The sequence below is a fragment of the Pantherophis guttatus genome, chromosome 5 (assembly GCF_059756535.1).
Source record: "Pantherophis guttatus breed Tessera chromosome 5, ASM5975653v1, whole genome shotgun sequence".
Lineage (NCBI taxonomy): Eukaryota > Metazoa > Chordata > Lepidosauria > Squamata > Colubridae > Pantherophis > Pantherophis guttatus.
Genome location: NC_142067.1, coordinates 65925577 through 65940911, shown reverse-complemented (window position 1 = coordinate 65940911; position 15335 = coordinate 65925577). Strand labels below are relative to the sequence as shown.

At 42.8% G+C, this 15335-nt stretch overlaps 1 protein-coding gene across 1 annotated transcript in view; it reads left to right on the top strand.

The window, feature by feature from the left end:
• LOC148113433 (uncharacterized) overlaps positions 1-15033 on the top strand; it is a 121361-nt gene extending 106328 nt beyond the window's left edge. Inside the window, exons 4-5 of the mRNA XM_087871554.1 lie at positions 10880-11068; positions 14827-15033. Coding sequence (XP_087727680.1) covers positions 10880-11068; positions 14827-15033 — 396 coding nt within the window. The remainder of the gene's footprint in view (positions 1-10879; positions 11069-14826) is intronic.
• Positions 15034-15335: the final 302 nt, after the last annotated feature.

Genomic DNA, 15335 nt, shown 5'->3' with positions numbered 1-15335 from the left:
AAGGATAAAAAAGAAATAGAAACCCAGATGTCACCAGGGTAAATGAAAAAGGGGGATGGGAGGAGGGAAAAGAAAGAAGATAATAAGAATAAATGTACAATTATGATGATAACACTGATAGATAGAATAAATCTGAAAAGAAATTGAAATAAAGTATATACTATTAGAATACAGGAGTTGCTCGGATACCAAACAAGGAGAATATTCCACAGCAAAGAAGATAGAAAGGAAAGAGGAGTAGCGGGTAGGAAGAGGAGAGGGAGGGAGAGGAATGGAAGAAAGGGAAAAGGAGAGGAAGGAAGGGTAGGGGACAGGAGTAGGAGAGAAGGTGAGAAGGGGGAAAAGAAGAGAGGAGTGAGGGAAAGGAAGGGGAAGTAGGATGAGGTAGGAGAGGAGGAAAGAGAAAGTAGGAGAGGAGAGGAGGGAGGGTAGGGAAAGAGGAGAAGAAGAAGAAGGTTTATTGGAATATTTGGAAAGAAATAATCAAGTCCCTGCAGCGCTGATCTTTTTGGATGCTGAGAAGGCATTTGATCAATTGAATTGGGAATTTTTATTGAAAACAATAGAGAAGATGGAATTTGGGGATTATTTTTTACAATCTATTAGGGCAATATACCAGAAACAAACAGCACAAATAATAATCAATGGTAGCTTAACAGAAACTTGCAAAATTGAAAAAGGAACCAGACAGGGATGTCCCTTGTCACCATTATTGTTTGTTTTAACTTTGGAAATATTACTGATTAAAATACGAGAATCAAATAAAATAAAGGGAATCAAAATAAGACATCAAGATTATAGGTTAAGAGCATTTGCAGATGACTTGGTTATTACATTAAGCCAACCAGATCAATTGGTTATAGATTTAACGGATATAATAATGCAATATGGACAAGTGTCTGGATTTAAGATAAATAAGCAAAAGACAAAGATAATAACAAAAAATATGAACACAAAACAAAAAGAAGTGTTAGAAAGATTAATGAGATTTGAAATAGTAAAAAAGCTCAAATATCTGGGGGTATATATTACAGCTTCAAATGTGAAATTATATAAAAATAATTATGAATTGCTATGGCAACAAGTACAAAGAGAGATGGAAAGTTGGAGAAAACTACAGTTGTCGTTGTTGGGAAGAATCGCAGCAGTGAAAATGAATGTTTCACCAAAGTTTTTATTTCTGTTTCAAATGATACCAATACTTAAGTAAGATGCAAACTTGAACGAATGGCAGAAAGGTATTAATAAGTTTATTTGGGCAGGGAAAAAACCGAGAGTTAAGCTTAAGATAGTGCAGGATGTATGTGAAAGAGGAGGTCTTAAAATGCCTAATCTGAGATTATATTATGATGCAGTTGTCTTATCAATAATTAGTGACTGGTTTAACTTAACGGAAGAAAAAATATTGAATATTGAGGGATATGATTTATTATATGGATGGCATGCATATTTATTCTATGATAAAAAGGTGGATAAGGTCTTTAAGACTCACATATTAAGGAACGCATTGTTGCGAGTCTGGAAAAAATATCAACATAAGATAAATTATAAAATACCTATATGGGCAATACCCAGGCATGCGATAGAAAGTGTAAGTGTGGAACAAAAACAAGATGTGATTACATGTAAAAGCTTCTTAAAATGGAAGGGAACATAATGCAGTTAAAACCATTAAATGTATTAAAAGAAGAAAAGATAGTACAGACTTGGTTTCAGTTTGGACAGTTACAAGCTAGATGGAAAGAAGATCAGAAAATTGGTATAATGAAAACTGATGAAAATTTGGTAAAATAAATTAGAGATCAAAGTCAATTGCATATAAAAAGATTATATAATGCACTGATAAAAATAGACTCAGAAACGGAACTGGTTAAGGATTGTATGATAAAATGGGCACAAAATTTTCAGGAACCAATAATGATGGAAACGGGAAAAAATATGGGTTAGAAATGTAAAATTTACAGAAGCACAAAACTTAAGAGAGAACTTTTATACAATGTACTATAAATGGCATTTAGATCCTAAAAAGTTAGCATATATGTATCCAAATCAACAACCTAAGTGTTGGAGATATGACTGTGAAGATGCAACTTATTATCATATATGGTGGACATGTAAAAAGTTAAAGCTTTTTGGATTAAAATATGGTGGATTACTCAGAAGATTTTTAAGAAAAAGATACGTTTTACTCCACAGTTATTTTTGTTGGGTATTATTAGAGACTGTACTGTTAGAGAAACTAAATTGATGTTAAATTTAATAACAGCTGCAAGACTTTTGGTGGCGCAATATTGGAAGAAGGAAAACCTACTTACCATAGAAGAATGGACATTAAAAGTATCCAATTTAGCAGAAATGGCAAAAATTTCTGCATATTTGAAAGATCAATCACAAGAAAATTATATTTTGGAATGGAGAAGCTGGATTGACTATATACAAAGTAAATATGGGACTAAAAAGTTTCAAATAGCATATGAATTAATACAAGTATTTAAGAAGATGTGTTATCATTTAGTTATGCAAAAAGGGAGTTAAAGTGTGAAAAGGTGGAAAAAGTGTTTATAGACAGTTAGCATATATTTGTCTAAGATTGTTAGATGAAATACCCTGTACTCTGCTCTGGGAAGTGGGGGGGGGGGAGGGAGGAGGGAGCGGTAATGGGGGGATGCTAGGGTTTAATTTTGTGTAAAATGTAAATAAAACTATTTAATAATAATAATAAGAAGGTTTATTGTGAAATGAGGGAAGAAACGGTAGAAGAGCAACTTCAAATGTAATTAAAATGCCTTATTTTAATGCTTTCTTTAAGGAAAACATGTATATGCAGTGGTGGGATTCTGCCAGTTCTAGGCAGTTCGGCCGAACTGTTTGTTAAATTGCTGGCTCACCCCGCCCCTTGCCCTGCCCCTTCGCAACACTATTTATTGCTAATAAATAGTGGTGGGCGAGGGGCGGGAGAGCCAGCAATTTAACAAACGGTTTGGTGTTTTTTTGTAATTTTATTGGCCTGCGGAGCTTCAGCATAGGCTAATTAGCCCGTTGATTAGATCAGCCTCCCGACTCTCAGCTGATTTGCTCTCAGCTGTTTTGTGGAAGGCTCTGCTGCTTGCTTGCAAAGAGTGCTGGAGCAGATTTTTTTTCCCCTAGCTATGCTGAAAAATGAAACTGAAAGTAAAGCAGGCTGTTGGCCTTGCTGTTGCTGCAACGTTGGAAAATTAGGCAGAGGCAGATTTCTTTTCTTTTTCCTCACCAAAAAAGGTAGGTGCAAACAATGGGAAATTTAGGGAAAAAGAGGAGAGTTCAAGATTTTAAAACACAAAAGAAAAAAGCTCTATTTAACTAGGGAATTGTAATAATTGAGATACTATTAATTGTATATTGTGTTGAAAGCAGAAATGGTTAAGTTGTGGTTTGGAGGAATATATGGGAGAAATTATTTGGTTTATTATTATTGGTAAATATAATTAATTGATTTGTAAGAAATTAGATTGCATGGAAATAATTGGAATATTCATGTTCATATTGATTCATATACAAAAAAGATAGTTATATAACTAATTGATTTATATTAAAATGTTGAATTTGTATTAAACAACTGTAATATTACATAATTAACCAATGTGAGGATGGATATAAAAATAGATGACAATGGGAAGGGGTATAATATAGAATAGAAGGGAAAAATTGAATTTGATTAAGATTAGAGACGAGGATGAGGGGTAATATTGGTTTTTTAAAAAAATAGATAAGGAATAAATATGGCAAAAAGGAAATATAGAAATTGTAAATTTAATTGAAATGACTAAACACTGTTTAAATTTGTGAACCGGCCAAATACTCTGTTCAAAGAAAATAAATTGTATGTTTGTATGCGTGTTTCTAATTATTGCTATTTATTCATATTTGTTCTCTTTTATTCTTTAAAGTTTAACAATTCATTCTTTATCTTAATATCTTTATATTTGTTTGGGGTTGCCTTTCTTCCATTTCATCTTTTTTACTGTACAGCAACTTTCTCCTCAAACCTACCACCTCTCTCTTTTCTTTCCTTCTTACTTTCTTTCCCCGCTGCTTCTTCTCCTTCCTGCTTCCTCTTCCTTTCTCCTTCTCCTACTCTCTTCCTTCCTCTATTACCCTCACTCCTACTCTAATTTCCCTTCCTTCCTCCCTTCTCTTCCTTCCCGCTCTCTCCTTCTTTCTTCCATCTCTCTTCTCCTTCCTTCATCCCTCTCTATTGCTGTATCCTTTTGTGCATATGGATTACTCAGAGGGCTGAAAAAGTTATTTTTGACTGGTCCTCACATGTTTGACCAGTCCTCGAACTTACGACTGTCCTCACATTTTATGTTTTTCGCCCTATCTTGTCACCATGGTGAAGAGAAGCAGTTGTGAAATGAGTGACACGGTTGTTAAGAATGCTACAATGGGCATAAATGATGACCAGTCATAAGGGTGAGGACCGGTCAAAAGTGCAAAGACCTGTCAGAAATCACTTTTTTCAGCCCTCTGGGTAGTCCTTTTGTGCATATGGACTACTCAGAGGGCTGAAAAAGTTATTTTTGACTGGTCCTCGCACTTTTGACCAGTCCTCGAACTTACGACTGTCCTCACATTTTATGTTTTGCGCCCTATCTTGTCACTGTGGTGAAGACAAGTAGTGGTGAAATGACTGACACAGTTGTTAAGAATGCTGCAACGGGCATAAATGTGAGGAAGGTCAAAAGTGTGAGGACCGGTCAAAAATGTGAGGACAAGTCAGAAATGACTTTTTTCAGCCCTCTGAATAGTCCCTATGTGCATATGGACTAGTCGGAAGGCTGAAAAAGTTATTTTTGACTGGTCCTCGCACTTTTGACCAGTCGTTGAAATTACGACTGTCCTCACAGTTTACGTTTTACACCCTATCTTGTCACCGTGGTGAAGAGAAGTAGTGGTGAAATGACTGACACGGTTGTTAAGAATGCCGCAACGGGCATAAATGTGAGGATGGTCATAAGTGCGAGGACCAATCAGAAATGACATTTTTCAGCCCTCTGAGTAGTCCCTATGCACATAGCCACGCCCACACGGTCACACACCCCAACTAAGCCATGCCCACAGAACCGGTTGTTAAAAAAATTGAATCCCACCACTGTGTATATGTATGAGTAATTATGTAATAAGAAAATGTAAATTTTATATTGTGTGTATAAGAAATAAAACTGAAAAACTTTTCAAAAAAAAAAAAAAGGAAGCACTGACTCCTAGGAACAAGACAGAGCTCCATTCCTGGGATTCCTAAATTTTATATTTATATTGCAGCACAAAGCATCTGTCGCAGAACCACTCCACAGACTACTAGAAAGCAGCATGGTCGTGGGGACGTAAAGAAGCGGCAGCATTTGACGGAGTAAAAAAGCTAATCTCCTCCGACAGTATACTCGTCCAATACAACAAAAACCTGCTGCTGGTCTTAACGTGCGACGCATCACCATTCAGGGTCGAAGCTGTCCTAAACCACTGCTTTCCGGACAGGTGGGAGACACCAATAGCATTCTTCTCAAGAACTTTATCTTTGGTGGAACAGAACTACAGCCAACTAGACAAAGAAGCACCGGCTACAGTCGCCAGAGTCAAGAGATTCCATGAATGCATATATGTCTGACCATTTGAACTGGTCACAGACCACAAACCATTACTAGGACTAATTGCCAGGGACTGACAAACACCGCAGGTCCTATCCCTGCAGATGATGCGATGGACCATATTTCTGACGGCAGACAATTACAAACTCACACACCGACCAGGGAAATTGTTGAGCCATGATGATGCCCTCAGCTGGTGCCCGCTACTCATCACAGTGGAAAATCCAACTCCAGCATCAACAGTCCTGCTAATTGATACATTGCCGACTGGCCCCATCACAGTGGCCAGAGTCACCTGTCATTCAAACAAGGACCAGATGATCTCACAAGTACTGGACTGGGTATGGAGGGGATGGCCCAGGGAGTCAGTAAGCACAGAGTTCAAGCCATTTTACACCCAGCAACATGAACTGTCTATACAAAGGGGCTGCTTACTGTGGGGAAACCGTGTAATAATTCCCCCCAAAATAACGCAACCAATCCTAGAAACATTGAAGGCCACCCCAGAATTGTGAAGATGAAGGTGCTGGCACGTAGCTATGTATGGTGGCCCCAAATGGACAACGCTACTGCAGCATGGGTCACTTCATGCCAGCCTTGCCAAGAATCAAGGCCAGCAGAAATGATCATCCGAGCCCTACAAAAGTTGTCCACAATCCACGGTCTGCCAGACGTTCTAGTATCGGACAATGGCCCCAGTTCACTGCAACCCATGAGGGGATGGCGGGAAGACCCCTTGCAAGGGCGAGCTGAGGATTTTGCACGTTATCTGCACGATAAAATTGCTCAAATTCGGGAAGGCTTGGACTATGACTGTGTAGGTTCAGGAGGGATGTCTGAGGTGGGTCTTGAGAATGTTATCTGGGATGAGTTTGACCCTGTGACTCCCGATGACGTGGACAGATTGCTGGGGAGATTGAATGCAACCACATGTTTATTGGACCCGTGTCCCTCCTGGCTGGTCCTGGCTACCCGGGAGGTTACGCGAGGCTGGCTCCAGAGGATTATTAACGCTTCTTTGAGTGAGGGTTTCCTGCCCCCCACCTTGAAAGAGACGGTGGTGAGGCCCCTCCTCAAGAAGCCCTCTCTGGATCCGGCTGTTTTGGCAAACTACCGTCCAGTCTCCAACCTTCGTTTTGTGGCGAAGGTTGTTGAGAGTGTGGTTACACGACAGCTCCCGCAGTACCTGGATGAAACTGTCTATCTAGATCCATTCCAGTCCGGCTTCAGGCCTGGGTACAGCACGGAAATGGCATTGGTCGCATTGGTCGATGATCTCTGGAGGGCTCGGCACAGGGGGTGCTCCTCTGTCCTGGTCCTATTAGCTCTCTCAGAGGCTTTTGATACCATCGACCATGGTATCATGCTGCGCCGGCTGGAGGAGTTGGGAGTGGGAGGCACCGTGTTACAGTGGTTCTCCTCCTATCTCTCCAATCGGTCGCAGTCTGTGTTGGCAGGGGGGGCAGAGGTCAACCTCAAGGCACCTTGTTTGTAGGGTGCCACAAGGGTTGGTCCTCTCACCTCTCCTGTTCAACATTTATGTGAAGCCGCTGGGTGAAATCATCCACGGTTTTGGGGTGCAGTGCCATCTGTATGCTGACAACACTCAGCTGTACATCTCCACCCCAGACCACCCCAATGATGCCCTTGAAGTGATGTCCTGGTGTCTAGAAGCTGTGCGGGTCTGGATGGGGAGGAACAGGCTCCGACTCAACCTCTCCAAGACCGAGTGACTGTGGTTGCCGGCGTCCCGATATAGCCAGCTGGTGCCATCGCTGGCTATTGGGGGTGAGTCATTGGCCCCCAAAGAGAGGGCCCGTAACTTGGGCATCCTCCTGGATGCACGGCTGTCTTTAGAAGAGCATATGACAGCCGTGGCCAGGGGGGCTTTTTATCAGGTTCGCCTGATATGCCAGTTGCGCCCCTTTCTGGATCGGGACTCCTTATGCATGGTCACTCATGCCCTCGTTACTTCCTGCCTGGACTACTGTAATGCTCTCTACATGGGGCTCCCCTTGAGGAGCACCCAGAGGCTCCAACTGGTCCAGAATGCAGCCGCGTGGGTGATTATGGGGGCGACATAGCACTCCCATGTAACAACTCTCCTGTGCGAGCTGCACTGGCTTCTGGTGGTCTTCCGGGTGCGCTTCAAGGTTTTGGTTCTCACCTTTAAAGCGCTCCATGGCTTAGGGCCTGGATATCTACGAGACCACCTTCTGCCATCGATAACCTCCCACCGGCCAATATGCTCCCATAGAGAGGGTCTCCTCAGGGTGCCGTCGGTCAAGCAATGTCCCCCAGGGGGAGAGCCTTCTCTGAGGGGGCACCCGCCCTCTGGAACGAACTACCCCCAGGGATGCGACTGATCCTCGACCTCCGTACTTTCCGCCGGGCTCTGAAGACTTTCTTGTTTCAGCAAGCCGGCTGGTTTAAGATTTTAATTGATTAATTTTATGGGTAAGGGGTTTTAAAATTGGGAAGCCAAATTAATTTAATTATTTTTTAAATTATTTTAATTTTCATACTGTATGTATTTTAACCCTGGCTGTTCACCGCCTTGAGTCCTTCGGGAGAAGGGTGTTATAAAAATTTAATAAATAAATAAATAAATAAATAAATAAATAAATAAACAAACAAACAAACAAACAAACAAACAAACAAACAAACAAACAAACAAATAAATAAATGGCAGAAGCCAGGGCATCCGCCATCCCCTCATCGTATCCTTCCATCCATCCAGCAATGGAAAAGTGGAGAGAATGGTGCAAACAACAAAAGACGCACTGGCCTGTATGGGCCCAGGAAACTGGCAGGCCTGGATAAACAAATACATGCTGGTACAACAAATCATGCCCAGCACCACAACAAACAGAAGCCCAGCTGGGCTGTTAATGGGCCACTAACTACGAATTAACCTGGACGGACTGCATCCAGAATGCTCGGCAGAGGTCCCCACTGACTGGTGAGGAGTTACAACTTCTTATTCCAAAGAAACAATATCAGTAAAAATCAGAGCTAGAAAATTATACACACACACACACACACACACACACACACACACACACGAATGGAGGTGTTTATACTATCATTCTATATATTGAGATGTTAAATTACATAAGATGACATTCCTGCTCATTGAATGAGAAAACTATTACTCTTTGTTTCACAATGTTTGGATCATAGAGATATTTCTTGATAATTTACAGTCCCTTAGAGCGTGGACATTCATAAAGTTGATATTGAACTGAATATTTCCAGTAAAAAAGTAGTATTTTTGTCAGTGGATTTTGGACTGCCCTAATTTCCCTTGCTTAGTTTTGCTATTAGCAGCATGATAACCATTTGTTTATCTGTTAAAGTATAATAACCATCTCCAGTTAAAATGTTTCCTGGATAGACTTCAATGCTATCATAAAATAAGCAAATGATTTATTTATACAGGAACAAGAGTCATTATTAACACATGCTATTAGCATTGGGGAAAAAAGAAAGCTTTAAAAAATGATGGTCTATGTGCCTAATGATTTTCCATAGGGAGAAAGATTCATAAGGTCACAAAGCCAGAAGATTATGTTAATTAGTTTTCTCTGCAATATTTGGAGTCTGCAGGATATTGGTTTACAGAGGTGGTATAAACATAGGAAGTGGGATTAATAACAAAAGAAAAGGGTTCCCATATAATCAGCTCTAAAACAAATCATTATTGAAAGAACTACAGTTGATAAACAATGTGGGTAGAGGCTGGCCTACAGCAATGAGATCCAGATTCAAGCCCATCTTAAAGCCCTAGCTCAGGGATCCTCAAAGTACAGCCCGTGGGCTGGATACAGCCCACCAAAGCCATTAATCCAGCCTGCACGGGACTACAAGGCTGCACTGCCCACATTTCCCCACCCACCCACTGGTCCCCACCCTTTGGCCGAGTGCAGGACTTACCTTTGTGAGCCCTGCAGGCTGGAACTGGAAGTTAAGGCAGAGAGCTACTGGAGGAAGGGGAGGCCAAAAATGGGGCATCCAGAGGCCCCGGGAGGCCAAAAACGGGTCCATTTTTGGCCAGCAGAGTGCTACTGGAGGCCAGGCAAGCCAAAAACTCGGCACGTGGAGGCTTCCCAGGGCCTCCACATGGCTGGCAGAGTGCTGCAGGAGGATGGGATTGGAGGAGGAGGACCGCCTGCTTGCCCACCCACCGGTCGGACTAGTCTTAAAACTTGTGAAAGAAAGAAAAGTGAAAGAGATGTGTTACTTTTGGGGAGACCATGGGATTGCCCTGGGTCCCACTGGCAGCTGGACTTCAGCGTGCTGCTGGTCGGCCTCTGGATGTCAGATTCCCACCTCCCAGCACCAATTCAGGGATTCCTTCCCCCCTCCCCAGGGGACAGAGAGAGAGGGGGAGAGGGAAAGGGACACACACACACACACACACACACACACACAGAGACTTGTTGATTGTAAGCTCCTTGGGGCTGAGAAGTATTGCTGCAAAACTGAGTTTCCTAAAGTGGACCACTAGACTCCTAAACAACTTAATAAAATGATCTAGTAAAAAGAAAAGTCAACCAAAAGAGCAACATAAAAACAAAAGCAAATAAAACACCCCCAAGAGCAAAAAAATTAAAGTTTAATTTGTGTGTATTGTTTAATGGACTGCTAAATTGACCACGCCCACCCAGTCACATGACTACTTAGCCATACCCACCCAGTCACATGACCACCTAGCCATTCCCACCCAGCCAGTCCACCGCCCCAAGAGTCTGAGAGACTGTGAGTTGGTCCCCTGTTTAAAAAGTTTGAGGACCTAGCTATTAGGTGTATTTTCTTGGAATCTCTTGCCCCAGGATTTATTGTGAATAAAAATGTAGGGCACCTTGAGTTCCTGGAAGAAAAAGAAATAAACATAACTAAAAATCATAATCTGGATATATTTCTATGTATATTAGCTATTGTGTATTAGATATCTGTTGATATCTATTTTGTGTTTATGTGTGTGTGTGTTTACATTGATGTTTTATATGGAATGCTTTACAATAATGGAGCAAGATAAAGTAGGAAAATAATACAAATAATGGCTTCTAGAATTCTTTCCAACCTCTGAATTGCAGCTTTGTCCTGAGTCATGTGACCAGGACAAATGAAGGAGGGAACTTATGAATTAAGTGGTCAGCCACATTGGAGTGGTTGCCAAACACTATTAGCATTGTGGGAGTTTGGCAAAGAGATAGTGGCATAGGGCCTTTTTTTTCCTTTGCATGGGGCAGAGTGTGATGTTTCCTATGAACGATGGCTCCTTCACTTCTTCCTCAGAGGCCTCAAGGCAAAATGAGATCATTCCTGACACATCAGGAATTACTGACCCTGAACTGCCAGCAGAAAAGGGCTTGGCTGGGGAGAGCTTGCAGGCCAGTGAAGAAGAGGGGGAGGAGCTGCCTGCCATAATGAATCCCAGAGTATGCAGGGCAAGGAGGTGGAGGTCTGCCAGATTGCTCAGGAAAAGGCCCCACCTCTCTTGATGGGCTGCACCAGGAGCTATTTAGCATGGCAGGCAGAGGGAAGCATTGCTGGAAGCAACGTATGTGGATCATGTTTGTATTTCCGAGATGCTGCAGTTCATAAACTAGGTGGATTTAGTTTAAATTGCTGGGAGGCTTTGTGTTTGTGTTTTGGACCCTGTTTAAGCAGCTGGTTATCTGTTCGATGGACTAATTGGCCATTGCCTGGAAATTTAGTCTGGGGCTTGTTCATGGCTGGCTTCACTTGGAAATGACCCTCTGAAATCCTGTCCTGGGCTGTTCCTGTGAATTCTACTTGTAAACCCTGAAACTCTGACCATTGGACTGGCTAATTAGAGGCTCCAAACCTCATACTGGATTTTGGCTTCTCTTTTGAAACCACCCAGGCAAAGCCTTTATTTCCGAGACTGTTTTGAGTTTGCCATATGTTCATTTCCTTGTTATCTTTGTGAGAGCCCTCACAAAGGTCGATGGTTCGTTGAGGCGCTTCCAAGAAAAAGGCACCACGCAGGGATGCAATTAGTTGAAGCTTTATTTAAAGATAAAGCAGAGAAAATGAGTTCCTTGGCATGGAGGCATCTGTGCCTGGATTGAGCCCATGAATCAGTCCCATAGGGAGCTAGAACAAGAGCCAAAAAGCAAGCTGGCAGCCCCTGCACGGGGGTTCTTATGGGGGCCCCTGACCCCTCTCTTACCAATGGGTGTGAGGGGGCTGGAGGGCCATTAACCTTCCCCCAATGGGGCTGCAGGGCCGGAGCCCCCTGACCCACCAGTGGGATCAAAGATGCCTCTTTGCTCCCATCTGGTGGCCTTTTAAGAAACTGCCCTGGCTGGCACAAAAACATCTAACAATCTACTTAGTCTTGAGCCAATTGCTGTTCTAATCTAGCAGCTGTGGTGAGCTGAAACCTGAAACAGAACTGCTGGGGGAAAGACAAAATAAAGGTCTCTCTAAATCAACACTGACATGTGGGTGAGTGGGGCACACAGGGGTATTTGAGGGACTGCTTGTCTCTAACCACATCTATGATCTATCCCATCAGGTCCATCAGGAGAGGCATGTTGTGGTTCTCATTTACAAAGAAATGTAATTTGACAAGATCCAGGAGAAGACCCTTTTCTGCTCCTTGGAACATCATTTCACCTGAAGTCAGACCAGCCCTGATTTTATTGCCATCTGGAAGGACCCAAAGATCTCACTTTGTCATCTGGCCTGGTAATACTGTAACATAGCTGTAGGTCTGGAATCTGCAAAGTATTGCTAGAGTCATACACACATATATACTGTAAGATTGGCAGCTATATAAACTTATCAAATAAACAAACAATAAACAAACAAGCACCCATAAAAAAGGGTATTTAGTCAACTGGAGCTATTATTAAGCAAGCTTTACTTTGCAGATTCCTCTACACCTGCACTTAGAAGTTATTTATTGAGCATTGGAAATTGCATAATTGTATTGTATCACTTTTGTTTGCCACTTATTCTCTGTATTCCTATAAACTCATACCTGTAGCAATTAAGATAATGAAGATAAAATCAGATTCTTAAAATAATACCTGATAAGAGAAGGGGAAAAATAACTGCCTACTAGAAGCAAAATTCTCATAAACATAATCCTAGCAAAGGGCCACGTGTCCAGGTTTCTAAGATATTGACCAGATATATAATCAGACCATTGCCAAGGGTTGTCTGCTGGGATCTAGTCTTTCCTAAAATATCAGAAGATGGTAGAGAATATCTTGTCTAACAGTGGTGGGATTCAATTCTTTTTATTACCAGTTTTGTGGGTGTGGCTAGGTGGGCATGGCTAGGTGTCATGTGACTGGTGGGCATGGCTAGGTGGTCATGTAATTGGTGGGTGTGGCTGGGTAGTCATGTGACTGGGGTGAGTGTGGCTAGATGGTCGTGTGACTGGTGGCCATGGCTAGGTAGTCGTGTGACTGGTGGTCATGGCTAGATGGTCATGTGACTGGGTGGGCGTGACTAGGTGGTCACAATCCTAGTTCCCCCAAAGAGGATTCCCCCATCTGGACCTTTTGCAATCCCCCAAAGGGTCAAAGGAAACCAGATTCCATTCAGCTCGGAACCCTTAAGGCAAACCAAGTACAAGTGGTCTTCGCTTAATGGCCGGTTGCTTAGCAAGTGTTCTAATTTACCACTGACCTCCTCAGAGCTACTTGACCTGTTTTTGGAGTTTTGACAGCCATGCACACACACACACACACACACACACACACACACACACACACACTTATGACCAGTTACAACATCCCACACAGTCATGTGACTGAGGTTTTCTATGCTTTTTGCCAGCTTCCAACAATTCCTTTTGGTTTCCAGTTAAAAATGCCCATTGAGGAAAATGGACTTGTTTGACAACCACAATGTTCTCTTAATGACCACAAGGTTCACTTAACAGCCATGGTGTTTGCCTAACTCAGGGGTCTGCAACCTTAAACACTCAAAGAGCCATTTTTCTATTTTCTTTTAAACACGTATCTCTCTCTCTGTCTTTCTCTTTTCTCCCTCTCTCCCTCTCTCATCTCTCTCTTCTCCCTCCCTCTCTCATCTCTTTCTCCCTCTCTCTCTCTCATATCCTCTCTCTTTCATTTCTCTCTCATCTCCAGGGGTGAAATGCTCCCGGTTCGGACCAGATTGCCCAATCTGGTAGCGATGGAAGCAGGTAGTTCGGAGAACTGGTAGCAAAAATCCCCCTCCATGCCCAGCTGAGCTGTGCGATAATCAGAGGCTTTTTTTTTTTACTTTTAAAAGCATTTTTTCTACAACTTCGGCCGAAAAGATGCTTTTAAAAGTAAAAAAAAAAGCCTCTGATGATCGCGTGGCTCATCAGGCATTTAAAAGAAAAAAAGGGTTTTTTTTTTTCAAATGCTCTGATAATCCAAGATGAGTTCCCTGATTGGCAGAGGCTTTTTAAAAAAGCCTCTCTGATCAGGGAACTCAGCTTGGATCGTCAGTCTTTTGAAAGCATTCTTTTACAACCTCTTAGCCGAAGAGGTTGCAGAAAAAATGCTTTTAAAAGTAAAAAAAAAAAAAGGCCATGCCCACATTCCCCCCACCAAGCCACACCCACAGAACCGGTAGTAACAAATTTTAGATTTCATCCCTGCTCATCTCGTTCTCTTTCTTTCTCCCTCTCTGTTTCTCATCTCTCCCTCTCTCTTTCGCTCTCTCATCTCCTCTCACTCATCTCTCTCTCATTTCTTTCTCTCTCTGTGTGTGTCTCTTGTCTCTCTCTTTCCCTTCCCCTCTCTCTGTGTCTCTTGTCTCTCTCTCTTTCCCTCCCCCTCTCTCTGTGTCTCTTGTATCTCTCTTTCCCTCCCCCCTCTCTCTGAGTCTCTTGTCTCTCTCTCTACCCCCTCCCTCCCTCTCTCTCTCTCCATCCATGGGGAGGGAAAGGAACCTCTGAACTGGTGCTGGGTAGTGGGAATCTGACGTCTGGAGGCCGACAAGCCACATACTGAAGACCAGATGGGGGCAATCCCGCAAAAACAACATATCTCTTGTCGCTTGTGAGTGCTTCTGGTGAGGAGGAAGAGAAGTGCGGTGGGAGGAGGCTTGGCGGGTATCAGAGGGATGGCGAGCACTTTGCAGCTCCTAAGGGGGGTTGAGCTTCCCTTCTCATGACATCTTCACCTGAGGGCATCGCTGGCAGCCACTTCCTGTGGTTCAGGAGGTCCGTGCTCTTCCTGCTGCTGCTTGGCCTCCTCGATGCGTGGAGGCAGGAGGCAGTGGTTTCGTTTGCTGCCTGCGAGCTCCAGGAGGCGAGCAGCTGAGCGAGCAAGCCAGCGATCTACCAGCTGCCTCTAATCTGCACTTTACTCATGAGCACCATTGGCCCTTCTCCCTGCTTCTCCTGGCCAATGGTGCTCATGAGTAAACTGCAGCTAGGAATCTCAAATATGGCCGGGAATGAATGTTTGTGTAGTAGTGGCTGGCTGGAGCTATTAAACAGGCGGCCAAACTAAGTGCCTTGTCAGGGCATTGATTAATCCCATGTTTGGCTCTGGGACAATCATCCTGGTTAGAGGATGGATTGTGGCCTCTCCAAGTTTGCAATATTCTGAAAAGAAACGCGAAGAAAAGTTCTCTAATAAAACTCATTTATTTGTTATAAAGAAAATAAAACACCTCACTAACTAAGAAAGTTAATTGCTATATTTTGAAAGTAATTCGGGCCGG